Here is a 12,911-nt window from a genome sequence, read left to right as displayed (position 1 = left end):
CATGTTGAAGAAGTTCTGCTGCCTCCCGGATGAGTCAACGTGCTGATCAGATTTCGCTGGAATTGGAACTACCGGCACATCAGTCTCCGATCCCTCTCCTGTCTGTCGTATAAAAATTCCGCGGCTCATGTTTGCTTCTGCCTTCAGCAGCTACTCATGACGTCACGTGCCCTTGCAGTGGGGACGGTCGATTTCGGTTCTCCTACCGACTGACGACAACAACGGCGGGATGGAATGTGAACTGGTCAGAGTGTCCACATCATCACCCCTGATTAAAATGTGTGCTGGTCATGACGGCGTCGTCCCGATAAGCTAGGTGTCTGTTTCATGCTGTCTTAGGTGCTGTCTTGAGTGTGGGCTCGACAATGCTGTCTCATCTGCAAGGGAGCATGTCTGGTGATCAAGTTGCGATCACCCACCCAGGAAATAGAATGTGGTCTGCATGACGAAAATCTGGACATGGCTTGAAGCTCAACGACTTTCTTGAACAAGCACGATGGATCCAAAGACTGCCCGGCTGTGAGGAGAGGTGACAACTAGATGAGCTTGACTGGTCCGACATGCCATATTGAGAACCTATGGGAAATGTGGCAGGTATTCAAACCATGAACACACTAAAGCTTTCATTACCTGCCCGAGATTGAATCAAATATCAACAATCATAGGTTTGCATTGGTTTGCATGAGTCCGTCACCGACACACACAAGGAAGTGAGTGCTGCCTACACCTTCACCAACTTAGTGCCAGACAAGTGTGGCACCACCGACCTCACCATCGCTGTGATATGCACTCTCACTCGCAGCAATACTCTCATCGTCTTCACTTTCCACTTCTTTTGTGACTTCTCTGCTGACTTGCATCCTGCTCATGGCCATGCTAACTTGAGCAATGACTGACAACGTCTCGCTACCTGGCAGTGAGCTCTGGGACCTCGAGTCTAGGTACTCTGGCACTGTAGAAAACGTGTTGGAATCGTGCTTCTTTCCTAGCGGGACCTTCTCCAACAGCGTCATTTTGGTGTCGTCGCGGACCCTCGCAATAATGCCATCAAGTAGATCCAACCTTGCTTTGTTCGCCCTGGTTCCTTCACTTTCGAAAACATCGGGAAGCCTCCAACTGGGGTAGAGATTTCGGTGCGAATCGCGGACCTGGTCGAGTCGATCCGGATGCGAGATGAAGTAGTAATTGCAAAGTCGGCATGTTGGCTTACTACCACCGATGGTTTTCCAGCCGTGCCAGTACTGGCTGGCTAACTTGATGTCTCGTTTGAGTAGGTAATTATGGACCAATACCTCGGCATGAACAATAGGCTTGAAGGTTGACATCGCGACCTGCTGCTGAATAAGCTTATCCAGGCCGAACTTTTGCAGTTCGGCCACCTGATCCAGGTACGGTGGTGCGTCCTGATGTCGCAGCATTCGGCCGATGACTTGCGCAGCTGTGAGCTTTGACTTGACCAGAGGCTTCGCGTGCGGCACACTGGAAGGAACAGCTGTGACAATGAAATCTTGGAACAGCTCCGGCCACCTTGTCGACGCCGAAGTAAGGATGCGAACTGCTTCGCCGTACGATCCAAGCCGGCCAAGGCAATGCTGGAGCTCCCTCCAGGGCTCGGAATTATTAATGCTGCTGTCTTTCACTCTTACTGCGATTTCTTTGCCAATGGCAGACTTTTGGTAGCCTCTGGTTGCCTTGATGAAGATTTCGCAGATACGGGTATCTGCACAGACTGTTACTTTTCTCTCTCGCCCGAAAACGCCTCTAAAGCTTGACTCACATTCTTCTCGATTGCGTTCATTTGCTCTGACGCTGGACATGACTTTCAAGAGCATTCCCCAGGAGGATAGCTCTCGCTCGAGCGTCAGGTCTATTGCCAATCATGTCAGCCCGACGACATTGATAAGGAGCGAAAACTCAAGGGTTAAATCCAAAGTTAGACTTGCTCTTCACGCTCCTCCTTTCATAATCAGACATGCATCCGCCGAGGTTATTAGCCAGCTTGTCCAGATACATGTCGATTCTGGGAGCATTGAATCGAATAATACGTTGAAACAAGGCACGTTTCCAATCACTGCGGTTCATTCCAGACTGAGAGCCAAGAAACTGCAGCAGCGAGAGAATGAAATCTCTGGCTTCAACAACCTGCTCTTGGGTTCTCTGATTTGATCCGAAAATGTATTCAGGTCCATCGACGCCCTGCAACACAGCGAACGCTGATACAGTCGGCCCCCCTCGCTCGTTGTCAATTACTTGGGCAAGCTTGCACACAAAGCAGTGAAACGCTTGCTCTGGCGAAGATGAAGGGCCTTGACGATTGTCAGTGTACGTTTTATAGCCTGGGCTTCGCCGTTGACACGCCATCGTAAGGGCGTGCTCCAAAACGATGGGCTCGTAAAATATGCGTTGCCGGTTGGTTTTGAGTGCTACAGTTCGATCGGGCCTCGGAGCGGCCACCACAAGCTGTTCAGGCATGTCATTGTCGCTCTCGGAAGGCTCGAGCATACTTGGCTGCTGTGAGATGAATCGTTGGTCGTTCATGGCGTGTGATGTCTGCGTTATCAAAATGACGACAGGATGGCCTAGGCAGCTCCGGGTGCTTCGGTGGTCTTCGACGGGGTTTTGATTACCGTGATCGATGAAATTCAATGACAAGACTGAGATTCGTGTACCTGCTTGAGGGGCCTACTCTGGAAAAGCTCCAAGGTCATTAATCGGCACTGAGAGAGCAGGCTCATTTATAAAATCCCATAATACTGCGGCTTCCTGCCATCGTCGGTCGCCACATCGAGTCCGGCGCACGACATGCCAAAGTATGCGCTGTCATCAACTCCCCCGCATCATTCTGCACCATAAGTCGCATGCGGGAGGGAACCATGAAGGCGACAAATGACACGAGTCGCTGAACCACGTCCCATGCACCCATGTTGGTAGCTGGGTCACATCTCTGCAGCAGCAGCGCGATAAGGCAACTAATGCGGGAGGGAACCAACATGCGTGCTGGCCGTCGAGCAGGCCTTTAAGGCCAGCCGTTAACCAAGGAGCCGCGTAGGAACCAACATGATTGAGGCGGAGCGCGCAGAACACCCAATTGGAGGCTTGACCTCCACCGAAGAGATGATACCAAGCCAGCCGAATCGCAGCCTGGTGACCCTCCCGCATTGCTGATCTCAGTTTGTGGCTTACGGCAAACAGGAATTGAACAACACACAACGCATATGATTTTACTGAAGCTTTCACCATGGAAGAAACTAGAAAAAGCTCTTTCGCTGAGCGGGAACAATGATGGTAGTTCGTCGCTCTGAAAATCCTGGAGGAGTGGTGCTTTAATATCTTCGTACGGCCCGGCTCTCGTGACATCCATCTCTCATTACGACAAATACTCCTGTTTTGATCTCCGACTTTTTCGACTAGTTTCCTGCTCTGAGGCCTCGGCAGGGCGCTACTGATTGTTTTGTGCCACCTAGGGTGCAGCAGAATACAGCTGCGTTGGAGTAAGGTGTGTTGCAGCAAGCCGGTGTGCCGACTCAATCATTGTGGTCATGTCCTTGTCTGACACCCGTTCTTACGTCTTCAGCCTCGCATGACACCGTTTCCACAATTTTCTGTACGAGTTTCCGGTAGGCAAGCGGGAGATTAGGCGCTTCGTCTCGAAGCGAGTTCGAGCGAGGCAAGTCTCTAGTATACGTATACCAAGGGCGTCTCATCAGCTGCGATCACAGATCGCAAAGGTAAGATTTCTGGCCCACTAATCAGGTGGCTGTGACGAACCTGACCTGCACAGAAAATAGACATTGAGTACAACCTGACGCACCAGCATGAGATCACGCATGGATGGAGCCTTTAGGAACGGCGCCGTGGATCCCATGTTGGTTGGCTACCAGGATGAAAATTGGGCGGGCTATGACCCATACGGATCTGCAACAGTGAACGAAGCTGTATGGTACGACTCTGAGGGTATTAGTATCAGCCCCCAGCAGTCCTTCCTGGCTGCATACCAGAACACAGACCAAGTCGACTCCGATGAAGGGTGGGACATCACTGTGAACCCAGCTTTGATCGACTCGCGTCATCCTCAGAGTTCCGGTATCCAACCATCGGAGACGTAGTCTCCTAATGGCTTACAGCTGAGCCAGGGGAATTTCGATTCTTACGATTCTCAGCAGGAGATGGATTACCCAGGACTTGGAGACACCATGGACCCCTCGGGTGGTACCCTTGAGTCGTCAAATGAAAGCGCAGAAGCCCAGGAAAGAGTATCAAGGGCCATATCGTCACGTCGTGGAAGCTCTGTTCGATCAAATGCTGAGCTTGGGGATGTCTTGATCTGCGAATACACCGGATGCAATAAGACGTTCCCGCGCAATACCGAGCGAAAGTGCGTACCCCCTTGTCTCTCTTCCAGCTCTCGCGGTTCATTCCCTGAGATCGAGCATCGTTGCTTTTCATCTTGGACTGATTCAAACTGACATACTACCTCTGCAGCAAACACTACAGGGTTGCGCATAAACCTACAATCCCTTGTCCGGTCAGGAGGTGCCAATCGCCAATGTTCCCCTACAACAAAGATATGTATCGCCACGTCCGATGTGTCCACCCCTCTTACGCCGCCGATCCTCGAAATGGCATTCCTCGCGAAGATGGAAAGTGCCTGTACTCTGGTTGCAATGAATTCTTTACGCGCAGGGACAACATGGTCCGCCATATCGAAGAGACGCATACGATGGTGAAGACGAGAAAGAGATGACTACGGCGTATCAGGTAATGGACGTGGTTTGACGGGGCTGTTTGTGTGTTCGACCGATTTAAGATCTTTCCTTTTATGACCACTGCTGATTCCTTTCCTTCTGGCTATGTCCTCCGTTGCTTGCTTTCGAGTTGAGAGCAACAGGGCGTGTTGGCGATTTGGTGTCCACTGCCACAAATCGGGCCGTAGATGTTCTCCTATAGAGCAGAAGCAACCACTGCCTCCTCTTCTGACTTGAGCACCTTTCTCAAAAGCGTCCAGCATGCATGTGACTTGAAGTCAAGCCTCTTGATGACTAGGGGCGAAGTCAACATTTGCATCCTTGCCTTTCAAGCTGGTACACTTCAGAGGTCGAGCAATTGAACGAGGCGCCTAGGAACCTAGCTACCATGGTGGGCAAGGTACACCTGCCTGTAAGGAAACTGGGCACCAGGGCCCAACATGGGACTTTCAATGGGCACAGTGTTTGGTCCAATCAATCTTATCGCAGGTGCGGGGCAGCCACGTGACTTCGCGTGCATTTGCCGACACTGAACAACGCGTCGTTTCGACGTCTGAGGGGCAAGGCAGCCTTCTGGCACACGTCGCGTCGGCAACCTGTGGCACTGCTTTCAGAGACTGCTAGTTGGTGCACGTTGATGGCCACGATCACGCAGATTGCCATGCGCTGCGGCGTCGCGATCCCTACCCACGAAAGTTAGATTGCCCACCTTCACTCCGGGCCGAGATGGCCGCACCACCCGATGACCCGAAGACTGTCGCTGAACACGATACCTTGAAGTACCATCTCCTCGGTCCATCGTTAACCAAGGCAGGTCAGGACTCAGTCGACCAAAACAAGGTGAATAGCCCTCGGACCGTCAGTCATGAAACAAGTGCGCTGACTCACCCGTTCTCCAGGTCTCCGAAATCATCTATAATGCATCAAAAGGCTCCAAATATTTCAACCGGGAAGAAGCCAAGGACAAGATTTTGACTCAGAAAATCGACCAGATTCTGCTGAAAAAGCGACGGCTGGATTCTCTCGACCTCACGCGTGAGTTGCGTCAGGCCAACCAGCTTATCACGGAGCTAGAAGTATCTCGCGACCTCACACAACACATTGTCCACATCGACTGCGATGCGTTCTACGCGGCTGTGGAGCTGCTTGACCGGCCTGAGCTCGAGCATCTGCCGTTCGCTGTTGGCGGTGGCGTCTTGACGACCTGCAACTACGTGGCTCGGAAATTTGGCTGCCGCAGTGGCATGGCCGGCTTCGTCGCCAAAAAGCTCTGTCCCCAGCTCATCTTCATCAAGTTAAATTTTGATAAGTACATTGCCAAGGCTCAAGAAGTCCGCGAGATTATTGCCCACTACGACCCGCGATTCGAAAGTGCTAGCATCGACGAGGCATATCTCAATATCACGGAGTATTGCAGCGCCAAAGCCATTAGCCCCGAAGATGCCGTCCAGCAAATGCGACGCGAGATCCATGAGAAGACGAAGATTACAGTGTCCGCTGGCATTGCTGCCAATGCAAAGCTCGCCAAGATTTGCTCCAACATGAACAAGCCGAACGGGCAGTATCTGCTGCCGAGCGACCGGGCGTCCATCATGAAATTCATGGGCAGCCTTCCCCCACGGAAGGTAAATGGCGTTGGCCGGGTCCTCGAGCGCCAGCTGACGGAGATCGGAGTAACAACCTGTGGCGAGATTTACGAGTACCGACAATATCTCAATCAATTGTTTGGCCAAAAAGCGTTTGAATTTCTGATCCACTGCTATCTCGGCCTGGGGCGTACCAAGATCCAGCCGGCAGAAGAGTACGAGCGCAAGAGTGTAGGCACAGAAAGCACGTTTCACGATATGTCAGATCCAACACAACTCACGGAGAAGCTGAGATGGACGGCCGACGAGTTGGAAAAGGATATGAAGAGAGCCGAGGTCAAAGGCCGTACTCTGGTGCTGAAAATCAAGCTCCACACATATGAAGTGTTCACAAGGCAGGTCGTCACGCAGAAATCCATTTGCCTCGCAGATGACCTGTTCAACCACTCTCTGCCTATTCTCACCAAGCTGCAGCAGGAGATACCCGATATGAAGCTCCGCCTCATGGGCCTGCGGATGACGCACCTGGTGAGCACGAAAAAGCCCGATACAGTGGCGTTCTTCGGCTTTCGATCACGGAAGGGCAATGTTGCAACAGGATCTCCGAGCAAGTCTGACGCGGGTGGCGAGAAACTCAATACTCAAGGGGTGACGGACGACGATGGCTGGGAACAGTGGCCGGAGGAAGAGCTTTACCAGCTCGATGAGGAGCTACAAGAGCAGGCGAATACTGCCGCAGAGGAAGTCGAGGACAGCGTGTCAAGTCCCTTTCGACGTCACGGCAAGGAGATTCTTCCAAACCCAATTGACGAGGATGCTCCCGTCAGTGGTGCCGAACTCTGGGACTGTCCCATTTGCGGCCGTCCACAGGCGCCCGACGAGAGGACGTTCAATGAGCACATTGACCTGTGTCTGTCTCGGCAGACCATTCGGGAGGCAGTTCAGGAGGATGTCCCTCCACTGGCGGCCGCTTGCATCAGGTCAAGCACCCCTGAACCTAAAAGGACAAAGCTGGGGAATGACAGGAAGCGGGGAAGGCCGTCGAGTGCGAATGCTGACCCTCGACAGAAGAAGCTCTGTTTTGGATCATAGAGTGATTGGCAAAGATAGGTTTCGAGTTGACGAATGATACCCATGTTGGATGATAGACTTTCGTGTCAGCTTGCGTCAAGGATGTGACGACCCAGTCGACGAGGGTCGAGATGGCAAAGAATCAAACCATAACAGAACCAGGTAGGTTCGCTTCTATCGCAGCCAAAATTGTGGGACAAGAATCAAGGTGCTAGAGAGCGGTGATGCTCAACCTGTAGCACTCGACTGTAGGTCTGACGGCGAGGCACGCCGGATTCGAACCCTATTGACAGGAGTAGACTCCAGCCTCGATGCCTCTCAAATCACGCCCAGATGGTCAGCCGACTAGGTCACGCATGTTCCTTCACTGCCCGTGTTTGCCGGTCATGGACTATGGAATGGGAACGCTGTGGTCAGGCTTGGGATCCGCACGACACTGATCTGGACTGATGGAGGCTGAAATTGCCAACATGCTGGCCAGCGTTGATCGCAATACTGTTTCCATCAACCTGGCCTTCGCCTGGCGGTGACGAAAAGTACCTTGCAAGGGCGGCAGGCCTTCAATCGTCGGTTCTTCTGCATAGGCTTTGAAGCTCAGCAACTCGGCCCCCCGGATCCTTTCCCCTCAGTTCATCGGTCTGGGACTAAGACAGGCCTCCGCATCGTCGGCTCCGCAGTCCCTACGGAATTCGCCAGGGCGGGTGCCGACCTAGCCGAGTCGAACCCCTCAAGGCCGTCAGCAGACGCTCGAAACCGGACAGGCGGGCGAATACGACCGGCCGTCGTTGCCGACGGGTATATTGAATCCCAGTTCGTTGGGCGTGGTTCCCATGCGATACTCTACGTAAATTGAACCAGGCGGCGAGGAGATTGGATAGTGCGACATGCCTCAAAAGGTGTTGCGCGTCGGCCTTTCCCCCTTCTCTCCGCCTTTACACGCGCACGCGCACAGGTGTACAAGAGGGTGACAGACCAGTCGCTCGGATGAGACGGCGTCGAGGGGATCAGCAGGCGTCCGTCCCATCCGTTTCTCGTCACTTGTGAGAGGGGAGAGACCCAAGAGCGGGTGCACGCGAACCCCCTGACTTGCGAATAAGCATCAGCGCCGATGATGATGGGTGTTCCACTCTCGCAGCAACGGAACGGATATCACGGCTCTTGCTCCTTGTTGCCGACGGACTCTCTTTTTTGTCGAACCACGCAGCATCACGCACACACACGCACGCGCGCACACACACCGAATGGGGAGTCAACGGGAAAGAGACGCGATACACGTCCCATCGCCTCCCCCCCAAACAGCCCCCACGTATCGATGCGATGGGTGGAATGGGGCTCTGCCCGGTGCCATGCTGATGGAGACGAGTGGATTCGCGTTTGTTACGTTTCGGTGGCTTGTTCGCCTGCGATTTTGAGCCGCCGGACGAAGGGAAGAGTATTTTGGGAAGGGGGCTTGACGCCGAGACGGGCGGATCTGCAGGGTTCACAGAGTTACGATGGAGGGGGCTTGCCAAATTCGGGGCAGGGTTGCGCGATGCGGCTGCATTGGCGCTTGGCATTGGGAACGTCAGGCGACGGGAATACGGTTCCAGGCGATGCTTCCGACGACAGACATCGTGACTGTTCAGACTCGGGGGGAAGCAGATTCAATAGCGGTACCGTGTTGGAGTTGGAGACCGCTGCTCGGTTGCCATTTGCACTAACCTGCCCGTTCAGCACACTTCAGTGGTCGGTCACGCTGTTAGCGGGCTACATGCATGGGGTCAGAGCTGGCTATGTGAATTTAGCCTGCACCTCGACAGGCTGTCGTCCATCCCACCCTGTCTGTTCTGTAGGATAGTTTTGGTTTTGGAGAACCAACAGCTCGCGACATCAATCAACCGAGTACAGGGGAGGCACATGCGTCTCAACGCATTTGATTTGACTTCTGCTTCTGCAGGACGGGAATCACGGCAGTGTGTGCATGCCAACCCAGCGTGCCAGTGCTCGCGGAGGTCTGCCAAGAAGAGCCATGACCGCCTCAACGGGTCGAGTAATAGAGTCGCCGTCGCTGTGCCGCTAAGGCAGGTATTTGAGATTTCTTCTGCGATCTAGATGCTGGAGACTGCCGGGGAAATAAGCGTAAGTCAAACAAAGGTTTCGACGGTCTGGGGCGAGTTGATCATCTGAGAGCTGGGCCCGCCATCCGATGGGTTCCCTTCCTGTTCCTTGTGAGGGTTGTCGAGGATGGGGAAACGTCATTCATTCTTTCTCGATGGTCGAGTCGCTTAAGTGCATGTGGCGCACAGCTGCCGCGGAAACCTTCCACATGAAGCCCCGCCAAGCAGGTGTTACCCGTCTTCGTGCAGGATGTGGCAAGGACCAGGGAGGGGAGGGAAGGAAGGAGGGAAGGAAGCGGCCCTGCTACTGTACCTGCCACACGCGCCACAAGCAACACACACACACACGAGTCATCTCAACTCGCGAACGATCCCTCCATTTCATTTCTCCAAGGCTGGCCATCTCCAACTACGGGTCATGTCATGATGACGCCGCGAGAGCGCTGGTCCATCCGAGCTCAGCGTTGAATGGCTTCCCCTTGAAGGCGCTGCATCAGCGCGCACCTTCTCACCTGATGCCAACGAGCCATTCGCCATCATCGTCAGTTCTCGCTCACTTGGCAATGGTCCGCAGCGATGCTCGAGGCCGGCGTGGCTGCGTCGCGATCCTACCTTCCCCTCAATCGACGATGGGTACGTGTCGTCGCTCCAATTCTTTCGGTGCTGAGAAGAGTTTTTCCTACCAGGGATCCTGCGCATGGAGCAGCAACAAGCATCTAGAAATGGGGTACCTACCGCCCATCGTCGTTGTGGTCGCGGTCGCAAATGTCCGTTGAGGGGCATCCCGACGTCGAGAACCCTGGGCCGCCGCCGCAAACGCTACTGACTCGGCAAATTGCTGCCGACATGCGACGCCCAGCCCGATCTGCATTCTGATCATCCCTACAAGCGCGCTACTGCCGTGGGCCATGTCATCATCTACCTGAGCCTCGTCCGCATCAGGAACATCGACGACTGGGACTGTTGTTGCTCGACCTTCAAATTCGGTGTCCGAAGGACATCGGGCTCCCTTTTCAGAACGTCTATTCTTCATCCATGCCCTAACGCGTGTTGGCTGGACGGACGCGCCCCGAAGTCTGCCTGGGGCGAAGAGATACACTACGTTGTCCCCCTCGGTGATGGGACTTACGTGGGCGGAGGTCGGCTCCGGGGACATCGCAACGAAGCCCCATCTTCTATGCTTCTATCCAGTCTGCCGCCCACATCGCCCGGATCAAACGGAACGCTAGTCTCCACGACGGAAAGGGCCCCGACCATTTCTAGACCACTTCAGGGTACATGACATCAGGCCACACATCGAGCCCAGTGTCACGACCACTCGTTGCTCCCTTTGCCCAAGGGCCTAACTCATCCAGGGCACCATGCTTTGTCGACAGGGTCCAGACTCAGTTTGCGGACATGCTTGAGCTGCCGTGTCGCGCAAAAATTTAAATCTGAGAAGGAAACTAGGGCAGAGCATTGGTTGGGGCTCCCCAATTCCCCGAGCAGTAACCAAGGCCTTCAGTCACGCAGCAGGCCCAGGCACCAGATGATGCTGGTCAGCCATTCCCCGGACCTGAAGCACGTCTCTCATCCAATGCTAGTCGACAGGCATGGTGACCGGAGAAGGTAGATCTGGCGTCAGAGCCAGTGGTTGGGGCGAACGACCAAGCCCATGTCCTCAAGTGAGGTCACTGCTTCTCCATTACCATCGCCAGTTCAGCGTCGATCTCACCACTTTGGCTGCATCGTCTTTCCGGCCCATGGTGCTAATTTCACCCCAACACTCCCGCCCCTAGCTCTTTTCTCACCAAGGTCCACGCTCCACGGCCTTCGGGCCTTTGTGCTGCTCCATCTCGACCCTGAATGACTTGTTGACAAATTGCCTTCTCTCTTCCTGGCACCAGCTTACCGTCAGCTGTCTCTGAACGGCCCACTCCCCCATCAGTCTACCCCGTATCTCCAGACGAGCTTTCCATCTCGCACCCCCCGAGCTTCCTTAAAGCACAATCTCCCCACCTACCCCGGGTGAGAGGAAGTTTGTTCCCCCATTGTCTCCTGTATCCCAACCCTGCTGGTCGTATAAGATATTGGGTCGCGCATCATCGTTCAGGCCAAACATCTTAAAGACCTTCTTCACTCACTCGACATCCCCAAGCAATTCAAGATACATACAATACCCAATCCCTGACATCATGGCCGCCAACACCACCAGCGCCCAACACGGCGCAGTGCCTCCAGCCGGCACTGAGAAGGAGTTCCAGACCAGCGCTGGTATGCATGAGAACGCCAACGGCTTCGGCCACAACCACCATGGTGGCCCAATCAATGGCAACGGCCACGAACATCAGGACCACTACCGATCGCGTCGTGACAGCTACCACGACTATCCCACGTCCATGGCTTTCGGCGGCGCCCTGCAGCCCGGCATGTGGAAGCCCCTCGAGCACCGCAAATTCGCCAACCCCGCGCCTCTTGGCCTCTGTGCCTTTGCTTTGACGACATTTGTCCTGTCTTGCGTCAACCTTCAGGCGCGTGGCGTCAAGGCGCCCAACATTGCCGTTCCTCTGGCTTTTGCCTATGGCGGTCTCGTCCAGCTACTCGCTGGCATGTGGTTAGTACTCACTCTTCCTCTCTTCCATTTTCCCCCGACTTCTGGTTTCGCGTTGTGGCACCATGACAGAGATTGGGCACGTTTTGTGCTTGGTTATGCCCTGAGCTCCTACCGTGGTGGGTCATGGGTTCAACCGCGTCGCCACCTCATTGTGGATTTCGGTCCCTCTCAGCGGAGCCGCATTTGTGGAGGATCCCCATACGATATCATGGACTGACCTAATTCGTGCAGGGAAATGGCCGTTGGCAACACCTTTGGTGCCACTGCACTCTCCTCTTACGGCGGCTTCTGGATTGCCTATGGTATTCTCCTGACGCCTGCATGGGGCATAACCGCCCCCGACGGCCCCTACGCCGCTGATTACTCGGACCACTATTCTGCCGTCGGATTCTTCCTGACGGGTTGGTTCATCTTCACAACGATCCTCCTGCTGTGTACACTCAAGTCCACCGTCGCCTTCTTCTCCTTGTTCTTTACTCTGGACATTGCTTTCCTCTTCTTGGCGTGCGAGAACTATGCCTTGAATGCTGGCAACGAGACGACTGCTCGCCACCTGCAGATTGTCGGTGGTACATTTGGTATGCTGGCTGCGTTCTTGGCGTGGTACAATGCACTGGCAGGTCTGCAAGACGACGGCAACAGCTTCTTCCGCGTACCAGTCATTCACATGCCGTGGTCGGAGAAGGGCAAGGAGATTCGCCGCACCAAGAGCGGGCGCACCATGGACTAGGCTCGGTGAGCGCAGTCACAGAGCACATGATGACCGAGCTGGTGTCTGGACGATGGGCGTTGGGAGTCGCTACGGCTGGGATTTGTAATT

General features: G+C 54.4%; 4 protein-coding genes across 4 annotated transcripts; 2 read left to right on the top strand and 2 right to left on the bottom strand.

Annotated features, from left to right (window-relative positions):
• Positions 1 to 737: 737 nt before the first annotated feature.
• Positions 738 to 1,817, bottom strand: D7B24_007127 (uncharacterized protein; the record flags this gene model as incomplete). Its single annotated transcript, XM_028641242.1, has 2 exons — positions 738 to 1,720; positions 1,778 to 1,817. The coding sequence occupies 2 exons, from the start codon at positions 1,815 to 1,817 to the stop codon at positions 738 to 740; spliced, it is 1,023 nt and encodes a 340-aa protein (XP_028494680.1).
• A 3,654-nt stretch (positions 1,818 to 5,471) lies between these two features.
• D7B24_007126 (uncharacterized protein) lies at positions 5,472 to 7,423 on the top strand (the record flags this gene model as incomplete). Its single annotated transcript, XM_028641241.1, has 2 exons — positions 5,472 to 5,585; positions 5,645 to 7,423. 2 exons carry the CDS (start codon positions 5,472 to 5,474, stop codon positions 7,421 to 7,423), a joined length of 1,893 nt encoding a protein of 630 aa, XP_028494679.1.
• Positions 7,424 to 10,177: 2,754 nt separating this feature from the next.
• Positions 10,178 to 10,670, bottom strand: D7B24_007125 (uncharacterized protein; the record flags this gene model as incomplete). The annotated part of the gene is made up of 2 exons (XM_028641240.1): positions 10,178 to 10,578; positions 10,628 to 10,670. 2 exons carry the CDS (start codon positions 10,668 to 10,670, stop codon positions 10,178 to 10,180), a joined length of 444 nt encoding a protein of 147 aa, XP_028494678.1.
• Positions 10,671 to 11,672: 1,002 nt separating this feature from the next.
• Positions 11,673 to 12,821, top strand: D7B24_007124 (uncharacterized protein; the record flags this gene model as incomplete). The annotated part of the gene is made up of 2 exons (XM_028641239.1): positions 11,673 to 12,091; positions 12,323 to 12,821. The coding sequence occupies 2 exons, from the start codon at positions 11,673 to 11,675 to the stop codon at positions 12,819 to 12,821; spliced, it is 918 nt and encodes a 305-aa protein (XP_028494677.1).
• Between the last annotated feature and the right edge of the window lie 90 nt (positions 12,822 to 12,911).

Source organism: Verticillium nonalfalfae, assembly GCF_003724135.2.
Source record: "Verticillium nonalfalfae strain VnAa140/NRRL 66861 chromosome Unknown scaffold_55, whole genome shotgun sequence".
Lineage (NCBI taxonomy): Eukaryota > Fungi > Ascomycota > Sordariomycetes > Glomerellales > Plectosphaerellaceae > Verticillium > Verticillium nonalfalfae.
The sequence above is the reverse complement of the archived record's forward strand: the minus strand, read 5'-3'. Positions and strand labels throughout refer to the sequence as shown.